General features: G+C 33.9%; 1 protein-coding gene and 1 long non-coding RNA gene across 10 annotated transcripts in view; one reads left to right on the forward strand and one right to left on the reverse strand.

Annotated features, from left to right (window-relative positions):
- The window catches only part of GARNL3 (GTPase activating Rap/RanGAP domain like 3), a 202,322-nt gene that overhangs the window by 58,312 nt on the left and 129,612 nt on the right, over positions 1–14,398 (forward strand). For all 5 annotated transcript variants that reach the window (XM_074293137.1, XM_074293140.1, XM_074293141.1 and 2 more), the window contains one exon: positions 9,366–9,429. In XM_074293137.1, the coding sequence (XP_074149238.1) occupies positions 9,366–9,429 (64 nt within the window). The remainder of the gene's footprint in view (positions 1–9,365; positions 9,430–14,398) is intronic.
- LOC141557455 (uncharacterized) overlaps positions 1–14,398 on the reverse strand; it is a 169,778-nt gene that overhangs the window by 19,875 nt on the left and 135,505 nt on the right. The gene's annotated exons all lie outside the window — the stretch shown is intronic.

Consider the following 14,398-nt stretch of genomic DNA (forward strand, 5'->3'; position numbering starts at 1 on the left):
TGAGATCAAATGAGAGAATGTTTGTTTTTAAACCATTTTGCAAACTTTACATATCTATATAAAAGTCAAACAAATAAAATGATAGAATTCCAAGATTAGAAGGAATCTTAGAGAATCTTGTTGTTGTACAATGATTTCAGTCATGTCCAACTCTTCATGACTCTTTTTGAGAGTTTTTTGCCAAAGATAGTGGTTTGCCATTTTCCTTCCCCAATTCTTTTTACAGATGAGGAAACTGAGGCAAACAAGGTTAAGTGACTTGCTCAAGGTCACACAACTAGGAAGCGTCTGAGCCCATATTTGAACATAGAGAGTTGAGTTTTCCTGACTGTAAGCTCAGCACTTTATCCACTGTACCACCTAGCTGTACCCCTAGCAGGGGTCATCAGGTTCAGCCTTACCCAAAACATAAACCCCTTCAATAATATAAATTATTGGTCATTATTAAGCCTCTTCCAGTTCAGTCAAAGTGATTTCTCTACTTGTTAAAGAATTGCATTCATTTTTCTTCTAATTCTAATTGATGGAAAGTTTTATCATTGTATTGAGTGGAAGATTACCTCCCATTATTCTTAGTTCTCCCTTTTTAGAACCAAACAGAATTAGTCTAATTTTTTTCCACAAGATATAATGTCAAATGTTTGAATGTATTTTTCATCTCATATTCCTCCTTTCAAGTCTTTCCTTTTCCAGACTTAATATCCTCACTTCCTTCAGTTTATCCTTGTATGCCACAATTTCAAGTCTGCATATGAAATTGGTAACCTTTTTCTATAAAATTTATTAGTGTCCTGTCTAAAATGTGGCATCCAGAACTAAACATAATATTCACTATAGTCCCACATGCACAGAAAATAGCAGGATTATCGCTTTTCTTTGTTTTAGAAATTAGACTTCTGTTACTAGAAACTAAAATAGTTCATTAACCTTTTTTGGCCACTGTGTCATATTAATGATTCATTAAACTTGTAGTGAGATAAAGGTCTCAAGTCATGCTTCCAATTTCTTTATTCTCCAATCCATCCTTTCATAGAGCTGTCAAGGTGATATTCTTAAAATGAAGAGCTGACTGTGACACTTTCCTATTGAAAAAATCTTGAATGGGAAAGCATATTGCCCATAGGATAAAATACAAAAATACTAAGTTTAGCATTTGCAGTTCTTCAAAAACTGACTGTAGCCTAACTTTCCAGACTTTCTCATCTTTACATATTCTTCATTAAGTTGGAACTGTCCTGGTAAGTGATTTACCATCTGTGATGTTTCATTCCAACCTAACTTCCTCCTTTCCCTTGGCTTTGTAACTTTGCACAGAAGGATATTCCTTCCATTTTTCTGCCTTATAAAATTCTTATTTACTTGAAAGTTAAACACAAGTGTCATCTCCTATAGAAAATCTTTTCTATATCCTTCCAGTTCTCTCCATCTTGAAATTATTTTTATAACTTTTCATATATTTAGAATTTGTTTATCTGTGTACATAATTTATTTTTCTTTAGGGACAAGTACAATTTTATTAACTTTTGTACCAGTATAGTACTGTGCATAGAGTAGATACGTTATTCGGGTATATTGAATTGAATTGAAATATTGTCAGATACTTGTACTAATTTATTTTTCTTATTTATCTATGTAGTCTTGATTATTTAGATTACAAATGATCTGAGTGCTGGTTCTATCTTTTATCATTTCCTAACTATATAACCCCAGACAAATGATTCCCTGTCTCCAAGTCTGTTTTTGCCTTCTAACAGCAAAGATAGCCCAAGATCTATGTCCTATTGAGTTCATTTCTCTGTAGCCAAAATTCTTGCTGCTGCTCGCCAGAATCTGGGGCACTTAACCAAGCAAAAGAGGTAAACTGTTGCCTTTGGCCTTTTTAAGTCCAACTAGGGATTATTGACATCAAGGCTAGTTCTTCTTGTAGGCTCCATTCATTGTTCAGACAGACCAGCACTGTTTGTTTCATACAAAAATATCACAGATGGTAAATATCACCTATCAGGCCAGTTTCAGCTGAATGAAGAATATGTGAAGATGAGAAAATCTGGAAAGATAGGTTGTGTAATGTTCTCCTTTGGTTTTCTGAAGGTCTTGGGAACAGCTTTCGTTTCAGTTGAGCACTCACCATGAGAATAGCCAGGGATAAAGTCCAAATCCTTTATTATCTCCTTCACAATCTAGTTTCTTTGCCTGGGGCCCAGCTAGCTTTTTTAGAGGCCTTCTGGAGTCTTGGTTTCAGTGGGGGAGCAGGAAGACAGGCCAGCCACTGTGAGGCTGATGAAGATGGAATAATCTCTCTGAGTCCCAGGGCTATGCTTCAGCCTCCAGCCACCACAAAGGTAGATGATGGAATGAATGTGCCTCTGGGTCCCTTTCAAGTCTGTGTCCGGCCCTTCTGAGTCTGTCTCGGCTCTGACAAGCCTTGGTCTCAGTGGGGGAAGTGCGGGAGGCCAGGCCAGCCTGGGGCCTGGGCTAGCTTTCTTAGAGCTCCCACCTCCAGTCTGTTTGACTTCTCTGGCTGAGTATCTGGAGTTTATATGTTCTCTTATAATTATATTATCATAGGTGTGAATCTTGTAGAACTATATTAAGTACGAAGTACATGTCCTGAATTAGAGAAATAGTTAGCACAATACTAAACTAGATAACCATTGTATTTATCAATTCCACTGATTTAACACCTTGTAAGAATCCTTGTTTCAAGTTCAGAGTTCTGGCCCATAACAAGGTTGGAGTCAGTTTTTGGAGAACTTTAAATGTTAAATATAGTATTTTAAAATTTTATCTTATAGGGGAGCCTTCCCTATTTGGGAAAGAGGTTTTTTGAACCATCCTAAATCTTGCCATCTTACTCTCAGGGGCCAGAAGCAGAAGCAGGATTATTATTAATGGAGAATATGATTTCTTTTTTTTTTCTTTTTCTTTTTTTTCTGAGACAATTGGAGTTAAGTGACTTGCTCAGGGTCAGACAGCTAGGAAGTATTATGTGTCAGACAGCCTTACTTCAGGGCTGGTGCTCTATCACCAACTAGCTGCCCCCTTGAGATTTTTAAAATGAATTTTACTTACAATGGATGACTATAGAAATTCATGTCACAGAAGACAGATATACTGAATACTTAGTGATTGGGGCAGCTTTGGAATAGAATAAAATAGGAGGAAGCTGAAGAGCAAAGAAGGATGGTTCTCCCAGTAGAATCCAAATGAATTCTTTATGGATCATATTGGTAGAGGATACACATGTGCCCACACAATTCCTAGATAATCTAGTATGTTGCAGTCAATTCAATTCAGAAGATACTTATTAAATGGGTATATAGATAATAATGAAACATCATTATAGCATCATTGATTTAACAAATGTACTGTATCCTTTGTTTTTCAGATAGTATTCCTCAGGCATAAGTAGTTTGAATAGGACAGCTATAACCAAATGTAATCATCTTATTAAGAGCACTCCACTGAGCCCTGCATTTCTATCCCCAGTCTGTGTTTGGATTAACTCCTTTAACTTCCAACTCATCAGGAATCTTAGAATTGGAAGGGACTAGAATGGTATTGTAGTCCAATTCCTACTGAAAGTAGGAATCTGCTCTACAATATCCTTGACAACTGATTATCTGGCCTCTGCTCCATTGGGGAACCTTTACAGAAAGGCTGTTTCACTTCTGGACAACCCTAACTCTTAGGAAATTCTTGTGTTGAACTGATTTATGCCTTTCTGAAATTTCCACCTGCTAGTTTTGTCCTTTGGGCATAAAGAATCCAAATACAATTTCTATTTGATTTGACAATGTTTGCAACATTGAACAAGGTACAGTGGAGCTACCACCTCTTTCTTTATAACTGTCTAAGATCATGTAATATTTTATGGTTTCTATGCCACACTGTTGACTCATATGGAACTTGAGGCCTACTAAAGCTCCCAGTCTTTCTGGAAATTGCTATACACTATGCTATCTCATACAATTTGCTATCTTACTAGGTCTTCTGCATTTTGTATTTGTACATTTTAATTTTTAAAACTAAACATGGGATATTAGATTTATCTCTATTAAATTCCATCTTTTGGTCCATCATTCTGAACTATTAAAATCTTTTCAGATCTTGATTCAGCTTATCAGTTATGTCATCAGCAAATTTGAAAAGGCTGTAAAAATACACTATTAATGGCAGAGCCTAGACTGGAATTCATGTCTTTTGAATTGCAGTCTATTTATTCTCACTATAAATGCGTCTAACTGGGCCTCTGCCCAGTCTAACAAGAATTTAATGTGCTTCTAATCTCCATATCCCTATATCTTCTCAAAAATACATGAGAATAGACATAATAGTCAACATATTCACAAGGCCTAATGCTAATTTTCTTATTTTCATTTTTCCTAGCTGCATAAGTGAGACTTTAAATTATCTTAGGATTAAAGATTTAGAGCTGGAAAGTGTTCTGGTTTAACCCCCAAATTTTATAAATGAGAAAATTGATTCCCACAGAAATGACTCTTACAATATCATATAGGCAGTAAATGGCAGCAGTAGGATTCAAGCATAGTACCTGTAACATCAGATCCAGTGCTTCTTTTATTATTTCATACATCCTTTAATTTTCCCTAAGGCTTAGTTTTCTGTAAATCATTTCAATCTCTTTAGATACTTTGTCCTTTTTTTCTTATCAGAACTATTTGCATTTGTGTCATAAGGATTTCAGTCTTGAGAATCTTGCTCAAATAATTAGAAATTCATTATCATCATAGCTTAAATGTCTTTAATCTGAATTCTTCCAAATCTTACAGAATGACTGGTATGTGACAATTGAAATCATTTAGTCCAATCAAACACCAAGTATTTATAAAGTACTACACACACACACACACACACACACAAAAAAAAAAAAAAAAAAAACATATATGCTAAGTGTTGTGCAGACAAAATAAGGATAATAATCCTTGTCTTTAAAGGGTTATCATTTTACTGAAGAAAGAATATTAATAGAGTAGAATAGAGTAGAAGTAACCTTAGAATAGATGGCACTAGCCACTGGGGGTACCATAGAAAGCATCTTGGAAGAAATGGCATTTGAGCTGAGTCTTATAACAAGGATCAAAAATGGGAAGTCCTGGAATGCCCTCTCTCTACATCTTCCCATTTTTGATCCTTGTTATAAGACTCAGCTCAAATGCCATTTCTTCCAAGATATTCTAAAAAAAAAAAGAAAGAACAAAAACAAACAAACAAAACAAGCAAACAGATATTCTACCTTGTGTTAGACTATTCTAGACAAGGACTTCTTAAACTTTTTCTGCTCACAACCCCTTTTTACCTGAGAAATTTTTGCGTGATCCCTGGTATTATACAAATCAAACATTTATTAATAATAAGTCATAATTTCATGACTCCCATATTCAGTTATCCCATATCAGGTTGCAACCCACAGTTTAAGAAGCTTTGTTCTACAATGTACACAGTAACAACAGAATTATATTATGATCAATTGTGATGGACTTGTTTCTTTAAAAAAAAAATTCAATGAAGAGATTCAAGTTAATTTCAATAGATTTGGGATGGAAGCATCCAGAGAGAGAACTATGGAGACTGAATGTGGATCAAAGCATAGTATTTTTACCTTTTTTTAAAGTTGTTTTCTTTTTTTTTTTCTTTCTCATGCTCATGTTTTTTCCTTCTTTGATCCATTTTTCTTATGTAGCATGACAAATATGGAAATATATTTAGAAAAATTGCATATGTTTAACCTATAATGAATTACTTACTGTCTCGGTGAGAGGGGAGAAGAAAGGGAGACATTTTTGAAACACAAGTCTTTGCAAAGGTGAATGTTGAGAACTATCTTTGCATGCATTTGGGAAAAATAAAATACTGTCTGTTTAAATCATCAAACACTACCAAAAAAAAAAGCAGCTTTGTTCTAGACTATTCTATTCCTTCCCTTGTCCCCTCAAATACAACCTCCTAAAATACAACCTTTTAACCACTGACTAAATAATTTTAATATGCAGTTAACAATTTAGTTACAAATGAATGTGGGTAGTTTTTGAATAGAAAAGTGAATTCTTTAAAAATATATATTCCTGAATTATATAGTATTAAGTAAAATGAGGTAACAGGGCAACAAAGTGGTGCAGGGTACAGAACACTGGGCCTGGAGTCAGGAAGACTTATTTTCATGAATTCATTCTGTCCTAAGACATATACATGCTGTGTCACCCTGGGGAAGTCACTTAACCCTATATGCCTCTACTTCCTCATTTGTAAATTTCATTCTCTAGTTCTCTAGAGAATGAAATGGCAAACAACTCCAGAAAACCTCAAATAGAGTCATGAAGAGTCAGACATGGCTGACATAACTAAACAAGAATGAGAGAAAGATTTTACTTTTGTTATCTTAAAATTTTAACTAAAAGGAAATTGTCCATATAAATGCTACTGCTATATTTCAGTCCCTTTTATTTTTTTCTCTATTTATTTATTTAAAAATTCCCCATTTACATTTAAAACAATTTTAAATATAAATATATATATGTATATATATATTTTAACTTTTGAATTCCAGTTCTCTTCCTTTTTTTTTTTTTTTTGTGCATATAAGTCCTTTTCCTTTTGTTTTTTAAATTAAATTCATGCCTAGTAGTGGCATTGTTAAGTCAAAGGATTTGCATGAAATTATAGTCCTTTTAGCATAAATAATATCCTTTGATCATTTATCAGTTGGGGCATGGCTCTTATTTTTTTTATAAATTTGACTCCGTTCCTTCTATATTTGAGAAATAAAGCCTTATCATAGAAACTTGCTTCAAAATTCTTTTTACAAATTGCTATTGTTAACTGTATTTCCCCGCCCTATTTATTCTCTCTTTCCTTTCACCCCTGACCCTCCTTAAAAGTGTTTTGCTACTGACCACTCCCTCCCCCACTCCCTATCATTTATCAGCCTTCCCTGTTCCCCTTCTATTTTTCAGTAGAGTAAGATATATTTTTATACCCATATTGAATGTCTATGCTATTTCCTCTTTGAGACAGTTCTGATGAGAGTAAGGTTCACTCACTCACCCTCTCTTCCCTTTCCTTCCCCTCCACTATAAAAGCCTTTTTTCCCCTTTTTTGGTAGCATTTGATTTACATTATTCCACTTCTCCCTTTCTCTTTCTCCCAATACATTCCTCCTTTACCCCTTAATTTCATCATCTTAAAAAATATCCCATCATATTTAACTCATACCTATACCCTCTATCTATCTATCTATCTATCTATCTATCTATCTATCTATCTATGTACTCCTTCAAACTGTCATAATAATGAGAAAATTTTAATGAGTTACAAGTATCTTCCTCCCACCGTGGAATGTAAACACATAAAACCTTATTAAATCCCTTAGGATATCACCTTTCCTAATTATAACTCCTTATGCTTCTCCTGAGTCCTGCATTTGAAAATCAAATTTTGCATTCAACTCTGGCCTTTTTATCATGAATGCTTGAAAATCCTCGATTTCATTGAATATCCACCTTTTCCTCTAAAGGATTATACTCAGTTTTGCTGGGTAGGTGATCCTTGGTTATAATCCTAGCTCCATTGCTCTTCAGAATATCACATTCCAAGCCCCATGGGCCTTTAATGTAGAAACTGCTAAACTTTGTGTTCTCCTGACTGTGGCTCCACTATACTTGAATAATTTTTTCCTGAATATTTGACCTGGGAATTCCAGAATTTGGCTATAATATTCCTGGAAATTTTCATTTTAGAATCTATTTCAGTAGATTATCAGTGTATTCTTTGAATTTCTATTTTACCCTCTAGTTCTAGTATATCAGGACAATTTTCCTTGATAATTTCTTGAAAGCTGATATTCAAGGTCTTTTCTTGATCCTGACTTTCAGGTAGAGCAATAATTAAAAAAATATTTCTCCTGAATCTGCTTTCCAGGTTAGTTGTTTTTCCAATGAGATATTTCATAATAAAGTCATTAGCTTTCATTTGCTCAATTTTAATTTTTAAGGAATTCTTTTCCTCAGTGAGCTTTTGTACCTTCTTTCCCAAATGACCAATTTGGCTTTTTAAGGTATTTTTGTCCTCAATAGCTTTTTACATTTCCTTTTGCCCTCTTTCAATTCTTTTCCTAATTTTCCTTCTAACTCACTTGATTTTCAAAATCCCTTTTAAGCTCTTCCAAAGCCTGAACCTAATTCTTATTTTTCTTGGAGTCTTTGGATGTAGGATGACTTTGGATGACTTTTGTTATCTTCTTCTGAATGTGTGTTTTGATCTCCCGAGGATGGTGGAAAAATGGAGTCCCCCCTCATCACTTCTCCACTAGGAAGGTATATCTTAATAACCCCGGTGTGGGGGCTCTAGAAAGCAGGACACAACGATCATCTACTCTAGGATCTTCATTTTACATATGATGAAATAATTTCACAGAGATCATATTACAAGAACTGATTTAAGCATTCTTTTGGACTAGAGTTTCTGGAGACTGTGGTTGAAGATCTTAATTTCAATTAACTTTTCTTGTTGACTATAATACCCAATTATTGTTTTACTAAGTAAGACTGAATCTCAGGTTAATGACAACTGCCTGAGGCTCCAGATGGTCAAGTAATTGATTCTTCCATGTCTCCCTCCTTTTTATACATCTTTGTACTATAAATGTAATAGCAGTCATAGCAAACACAGATAAAATGTGGAATTGTAACCCAAGGAAATCTATAGATGAGAAATTCTTTGTTATTATTTATTAATAATGTAAACTTCAACAGAAAATAATTAGAGTTTATTTTATTCCTTGTCCTCTTCCAATCTTTTCCTCCTAGTTAGAAGGTTTTGTTGCCATTGTTTTGTTTTGTTTTTATAAACAGTCATAGTCAACACATAGGGTATGTTGTTCTAGTTCTTCTGTTTTCTGTGACTTTGAGCACCTTTCCATAATTATTTTTCACATTTTTCATGGCACAAAGATGCTTCTCTATATTGGTCTACTGTAATTTATTCATCCATTCTCCAACTGTTGGTTGTTCCCAACTTTTCTACTGTTAAAAGTAAATCAGCTATGAGTATATATAGCCCTTTTTTCCTTTTATAATATATTTAAGATATAGTTCCTGCATTAGGATTCCTGGGTCAAAAGGCATGATCAGTTTTGCAAGTCCTAGAGTATATTGTCAAATTATTCTTTAAAAAAAAAAAGTTCCACCAAACACTGCAATTTAAAAATTTGAAATTTTTTGCCAGATATTCCATTTCCAGGTGCAAACTACTTATTTTCTTATGGCTAATTCATCTGAAAAATAAGCTGCTATTCCTTAAAGTTCTATCACATTGAATTGAAATTCATTCTTTCCCTTTTATTTCAGTGCCATGAATCTGGAAAAGTTTGAAAAAGGCCCCAGGGAAATTTTTCATCCTGAGATACAGAAGGTAAATGAAAACGTTATTTATTTATTTATTTTTAGAATGGGTATATGAAATATATGCAGCCTATATGCTTAAAAGAAGCATTGCTGGCTTGAAATTATCCTTTTTTTAACTGAAAAATGATGTTGAATTACATGAAATTCATTAAATGTTTATTGCTTCTACCAAATCCTATTTTGATGCGTTTTTGAGATATAGAGGTGAACCTCTCAATTTCAGGGAAAGGACAAGAAAAGATCAAGATTTAAAGATTACTTCTAGGTTGGACATCTAAAATAGAGAAGGCAGTTGTCACTTGCTCGTAGGCTAAAATCATAAGAAAAAGACTTATCTGTAAATGGGAGTTCAAGGCACACATATTCTGATAGCCAGAGATGAATCAAGAGCTAAAAACTAGAGGCAAGGAATTCTAGAAGAGCTGAGACAGATGTACCCTTATTAATCTTCATTCATTGATGAGAATTAATCTCATCTCTAGCCAAGGCAGGACTGGATTTGTTCAGTCATAAAATAATATCATTTAGAAGTCTGGTGCAAATGAATTATCTTAAAGTGGAAGATTATAAAGGTAAAAAGAATAATGTAAAAAGGTTTGTGAACATTGGGCCTGGCAAATAAACCTTTGTAAATCTCTCCTTTGATTAATTATGCTAATCATCTTCAATATGTTTCCTTATAATGCTATTAATAATGCAAAACACCAAAAACAAACAATAGTTCAGAACATCTGCAAGAAGGGTTACACACTCTTTTTAGGGAGCAAACAAAGAAGAAAGTAAAGGACTTCTGTGTGCTCCTGTGGGTCATGTGATGTGGGTGTTTAAGATATAGATAGAGAGGAGAGGTAGTGGCAGCCATAACTGAAGGGAGTATCAGTGAATTCTGTATGACCTAGAACTTTCAGATAGAAGAATTTTGCCACAATGCTAATGGGCTCCATGACATCATTGAGTATATCAGAAAACTAGCACAGTATATTTGTTTTTTCATCTTCAGTCTTAGGGAGTTTATTCATATCTTTAAAAGTATTCCTATAATCTGCCTGCCATCTAGGGGAGGGGATGGGGGTAAGAAAGGGAAAAGTTGAAAAAGAGGGTTTTGTAAGTGTCAATGCTGAAAAATTACCCATGCATTTATGTTGTAAATAAAAAGCTATAATAAAAAATAAAAGTACTCTTATAACATATACATAACCTAGTAAATATTCTTTCTCAGAGATGAAAGATGGGAAATCTTACTTGAAACTCCTCATAAATTTCCATCCTTTTTGTATTTAAAAAAATCTTGTCAAAATATTTAAAATTTAAGTCACTTTAAATAATACTACATTTAAAGTTTACCCTTTATGTTACTTTAAAAATTACAATCATAAATGAAAAAAAAAAGTCTTTTGCCTCTAATCAATCTTTTCCTATTCCCTCTCTTTAATGTTATACTTTGCTTCCAAGAAAGATACTCAGGTGTTTTCACCCATTTCCACTTTAGTTTTAATTCTTGTCAGCCCTTTCCTTTACTATCTTCCTTACTATATTGTCAAAGCTGTCAGCTATAAGTATGGTAACTATAGGTTAAGATATCATTGATGAACTGCCCTCTTCTATAGTGTGTTTCTCAGGATAGTTCTTCTAGTTAATTTGTGATTTATACAGTTATCTTTATGTTGTATTCTTTCCAAGAAGAGAGAAAGATGCAAGCAATACTTTTTATGCACTTTGGAGGGAGTTTCAATGTGTTATAATCCAAGGCTTGTTAACCTTTTTTGTCATGGGCCCCTTTGGCCATCTAGTGAAGCCCATAGACCTTTTCTCAGAATAATGCTTTTTTAAACAATTGAAAGAAATACTAAATTTTAATTAGAGATTAATAAAAATAAAGGTGTAATTTTTAAAAATCAAATTTATTGAATTCTCATCAAAATCTATGATGGATGGCCAGACTTCAGATGTAGAACTATTGTTCTAGTAAAAAGAGATTTCTGCCTGTAATGGCTTTACCTAACTTGCATGTTCTTGGTTATTGTTGTTGTTTTTAACTTAAAAATATTTAAACTTTAATATCATTATTATAAATAACCAGTGAAATATCTATCATCATCATCTATATAAAATATTTAAATTAATCATAAATGCTTCTTTCCTTTTAGCAGCTGGCTTCAAATACAGGAGAAAATATATTAGGAAGTTACAAGTCAAAAATTGAATAGATAATAAATTTATCTCACTTAAAAAACTGTCCTTGTCTTTTATGTCTAGTTTGGGGCACCTTTTTTTGAAGGAACTTGATAAGCTAGAGTGTATCCAGAGGAGTACTAGGGAGGAGGCTGGATGCCATGAAGATCATGAAAAATCATTTGAAGAATCTCTAAATATTTAGCTTTAAAAACTTAAGGAGAAATATTAAGATATGAAGGGCTGCCATAGAACAAAATTTCGACTTGTTCTATTGCTCCCAAAGCAAAGAACTAGGAATAATCAGGAAAGGGAAGTAGGGGGGTGATTACTACTACAACACAATAACAACAACAAATTTGTACTTAATCTGAGGGAAAACTGAGGTGGTAACAAGACAAGAGGGAAACAGAAGAAAACAGAAGAGATGAGAAATGTCAGAAGTTAAGATTTCTAGGTAAGATTTCAGATTTTAGCTAAGAATAGCTTCTCTTTATATTAGAATTTTGGTCAGAAAAAAAGTGATATAAGAATACTCTCAGATTTCTCTTAAAAACTTTGGAAGGATTATGCAATATGGGTGATACTGGCAGAGTACCACCAGCATGGCATGCCCTCATCAGAGAAGGTGCTGTGCTCTCTGAGCCAAGCAGAATTGAATTAGTTCAAAAGAAATATAAGATGTGCGCACATTTAGAGAATCCATCCCAAGTGTTCACATGGATTATTTGTGCCTAACCTATAATAGAGCACTCTGAACTCATACTGATTTGATCAGCCACAATCAGACATACATACATACACACACACACACACACACACACACACACACACACACACAGAGACTAAGTTGTTCAGGGATACCTGTAAGTGTGCCCTTGGCAAAGCAGACAGGCCCAGCCCACCAGCAGCTTGTCATGGTAATGAGCCACAGAGGCTGTAGATATAAATGGCAAGAGCAAGGAGAAACTGGCTTCACTTTGCAGAGATTTTGCTTTATGTATGGTTCCACCAGTGACAAGGCATAATAATTTGGAGACAGTGAAAAGAAGATCATACATATAGTCAGAGGACCTGAGTTAGAATTCTTACTCTGTGACTTACAACCTGTGTGACCTTGAACAAATCCCTTAGTCTCTTTATTCCTCAGTTTCCTTATCTCTTTCGGTTCTAAAAAACTATGATCTTATGAAGCAATAGAATTCCTTATTTTCCAGGTTTTCAGGTAGAATGCAATATTCTTTGAAAAGATGAAAGAATTGCTTCAAAAGGAAACAAAAGAAGAAAAAGAAAAAAGAAAAAGATCTTAATTGGATATCCTAGGCTTTGTCAAGAGTATAAGTAATAACTTCTTAATAATTCAAACTGACACTAACTGGAAAGGGCTCTCTTGGAGGGAAATGAGTTCTCAATTGCTAAGTATATTTAAGTGTAAAGTGGATGAATATGTTTAAAGATGCTGTATGTAGCAGGGATTCCTGTTAAGGTAAAATTTGTTGACACTCCAATTCTTTCTGTCAGGGTCATAATCATTATCTGGGCGGATTCTATGACCTCTAACAGAGATATACCCAAGAAACAAGAAATAATAACAGGGATGTTATCAGAATGTAGTTGTCTCTAACTTTGGATACAGATTCATCATTACCCAAGCCCTTCAGTATTCTCTGTGTTCAAGACTTAAGACTTGATACACAGTATACATGATTTCAGCTATAGTTAACTTTCAGATAAAAAGCATCCTTCCCCTTAATCCCTTGTTTTAGAAAACTTCCCTGCAGAATGGAATATTTTTTCCTTATCAATGCATCCCAAGATAAATGGCTATTTAATATAAAGAACTTTGGTCTTAGAGTTAAAAGAATTATGTTTGAGTTCTGAAACTTATCATTTTTGTGATCTTGAGCATATCTGACCCTCAATATCATTTTTCTGTTGGCCATCTCATCATTTAAAAAAAAAAAACGCTTTGTAAATCTTATGTTGTTTGTTTATTTCTGTTGTGTCCAACTTTTTAAAATCCCATTTGGGTTTGTCTTGGCAAAGATACTGGAGTGGTTTTTCATGTCCTTCTCCAGATTATTTGAAAGATGAAGAATTGAGGCAAACAGGGTTAAGTGATTTGCCCATGGGCACAGAGCAAATAAGTGTCTGAGGCTGGAATTGAACTCATGAAGATGAGACTTCCTGACTTCAGGCCCAGAGCTCTATACATTATGCCACTTACCTGCCCTTTGTAAATCTTTCAGTGCCACATAAAAGTGAATTATCAATAACAATAATAACAATGAATTATGGATAGGTCTTAATTTGTAAAATTGGAATTTTCAAGATGACACAGTGGACACAAAAATTAACAACTATAGCCACCCTCCAAAACCATAAGATGCTACTTGCTAAGGGTAACTTTCTCATCCACATGCTTTCATTCTCATTATTTCTGGTTAACCTCTTCACATCTATAATGCCTCAATCCTATCTTCTGGAAGAAACTTCCTTCTCTTACTTTTCTTTACCTTTTGAAACTTGAGGCATGTAATCCCATGTGTTTGTTCCTAGTTATTTCTGTTATCTATTGAAGATGTCTCTAGTGAAGAATTCAGCAAAAGATTTTTTTGTATGATAGTTTTTTTAAATTTTTCTAAATACCTGCAAGCTTTCAATATTCCCCTTTGAAAAATCTTGTGTTCCAAATTTTTTACCTTCCTCCCCTTCCTTTACATAGCAAGCAATCCAATATAGGTTAAACATGTACAATTCAGACCAAAAGGGAAAAAAGACATACAAGAAAGAAAAAAGAAAAA

This window comes from Sminthopsis crassicaudata, chromosome 2 (assembly GCF_048593235.1).
Source record: "Sminthopsis crassicaudata isolate SCR6 chromosome 2, ASM4859323v1, whole genome shotgun sequence".
NCBI lineage: Eukaryota > Metazoa > Chordata > Mammalia > Dasyuromorphia > Dasyuridae > Sminthopsis > Sminthopsis crassicaudata.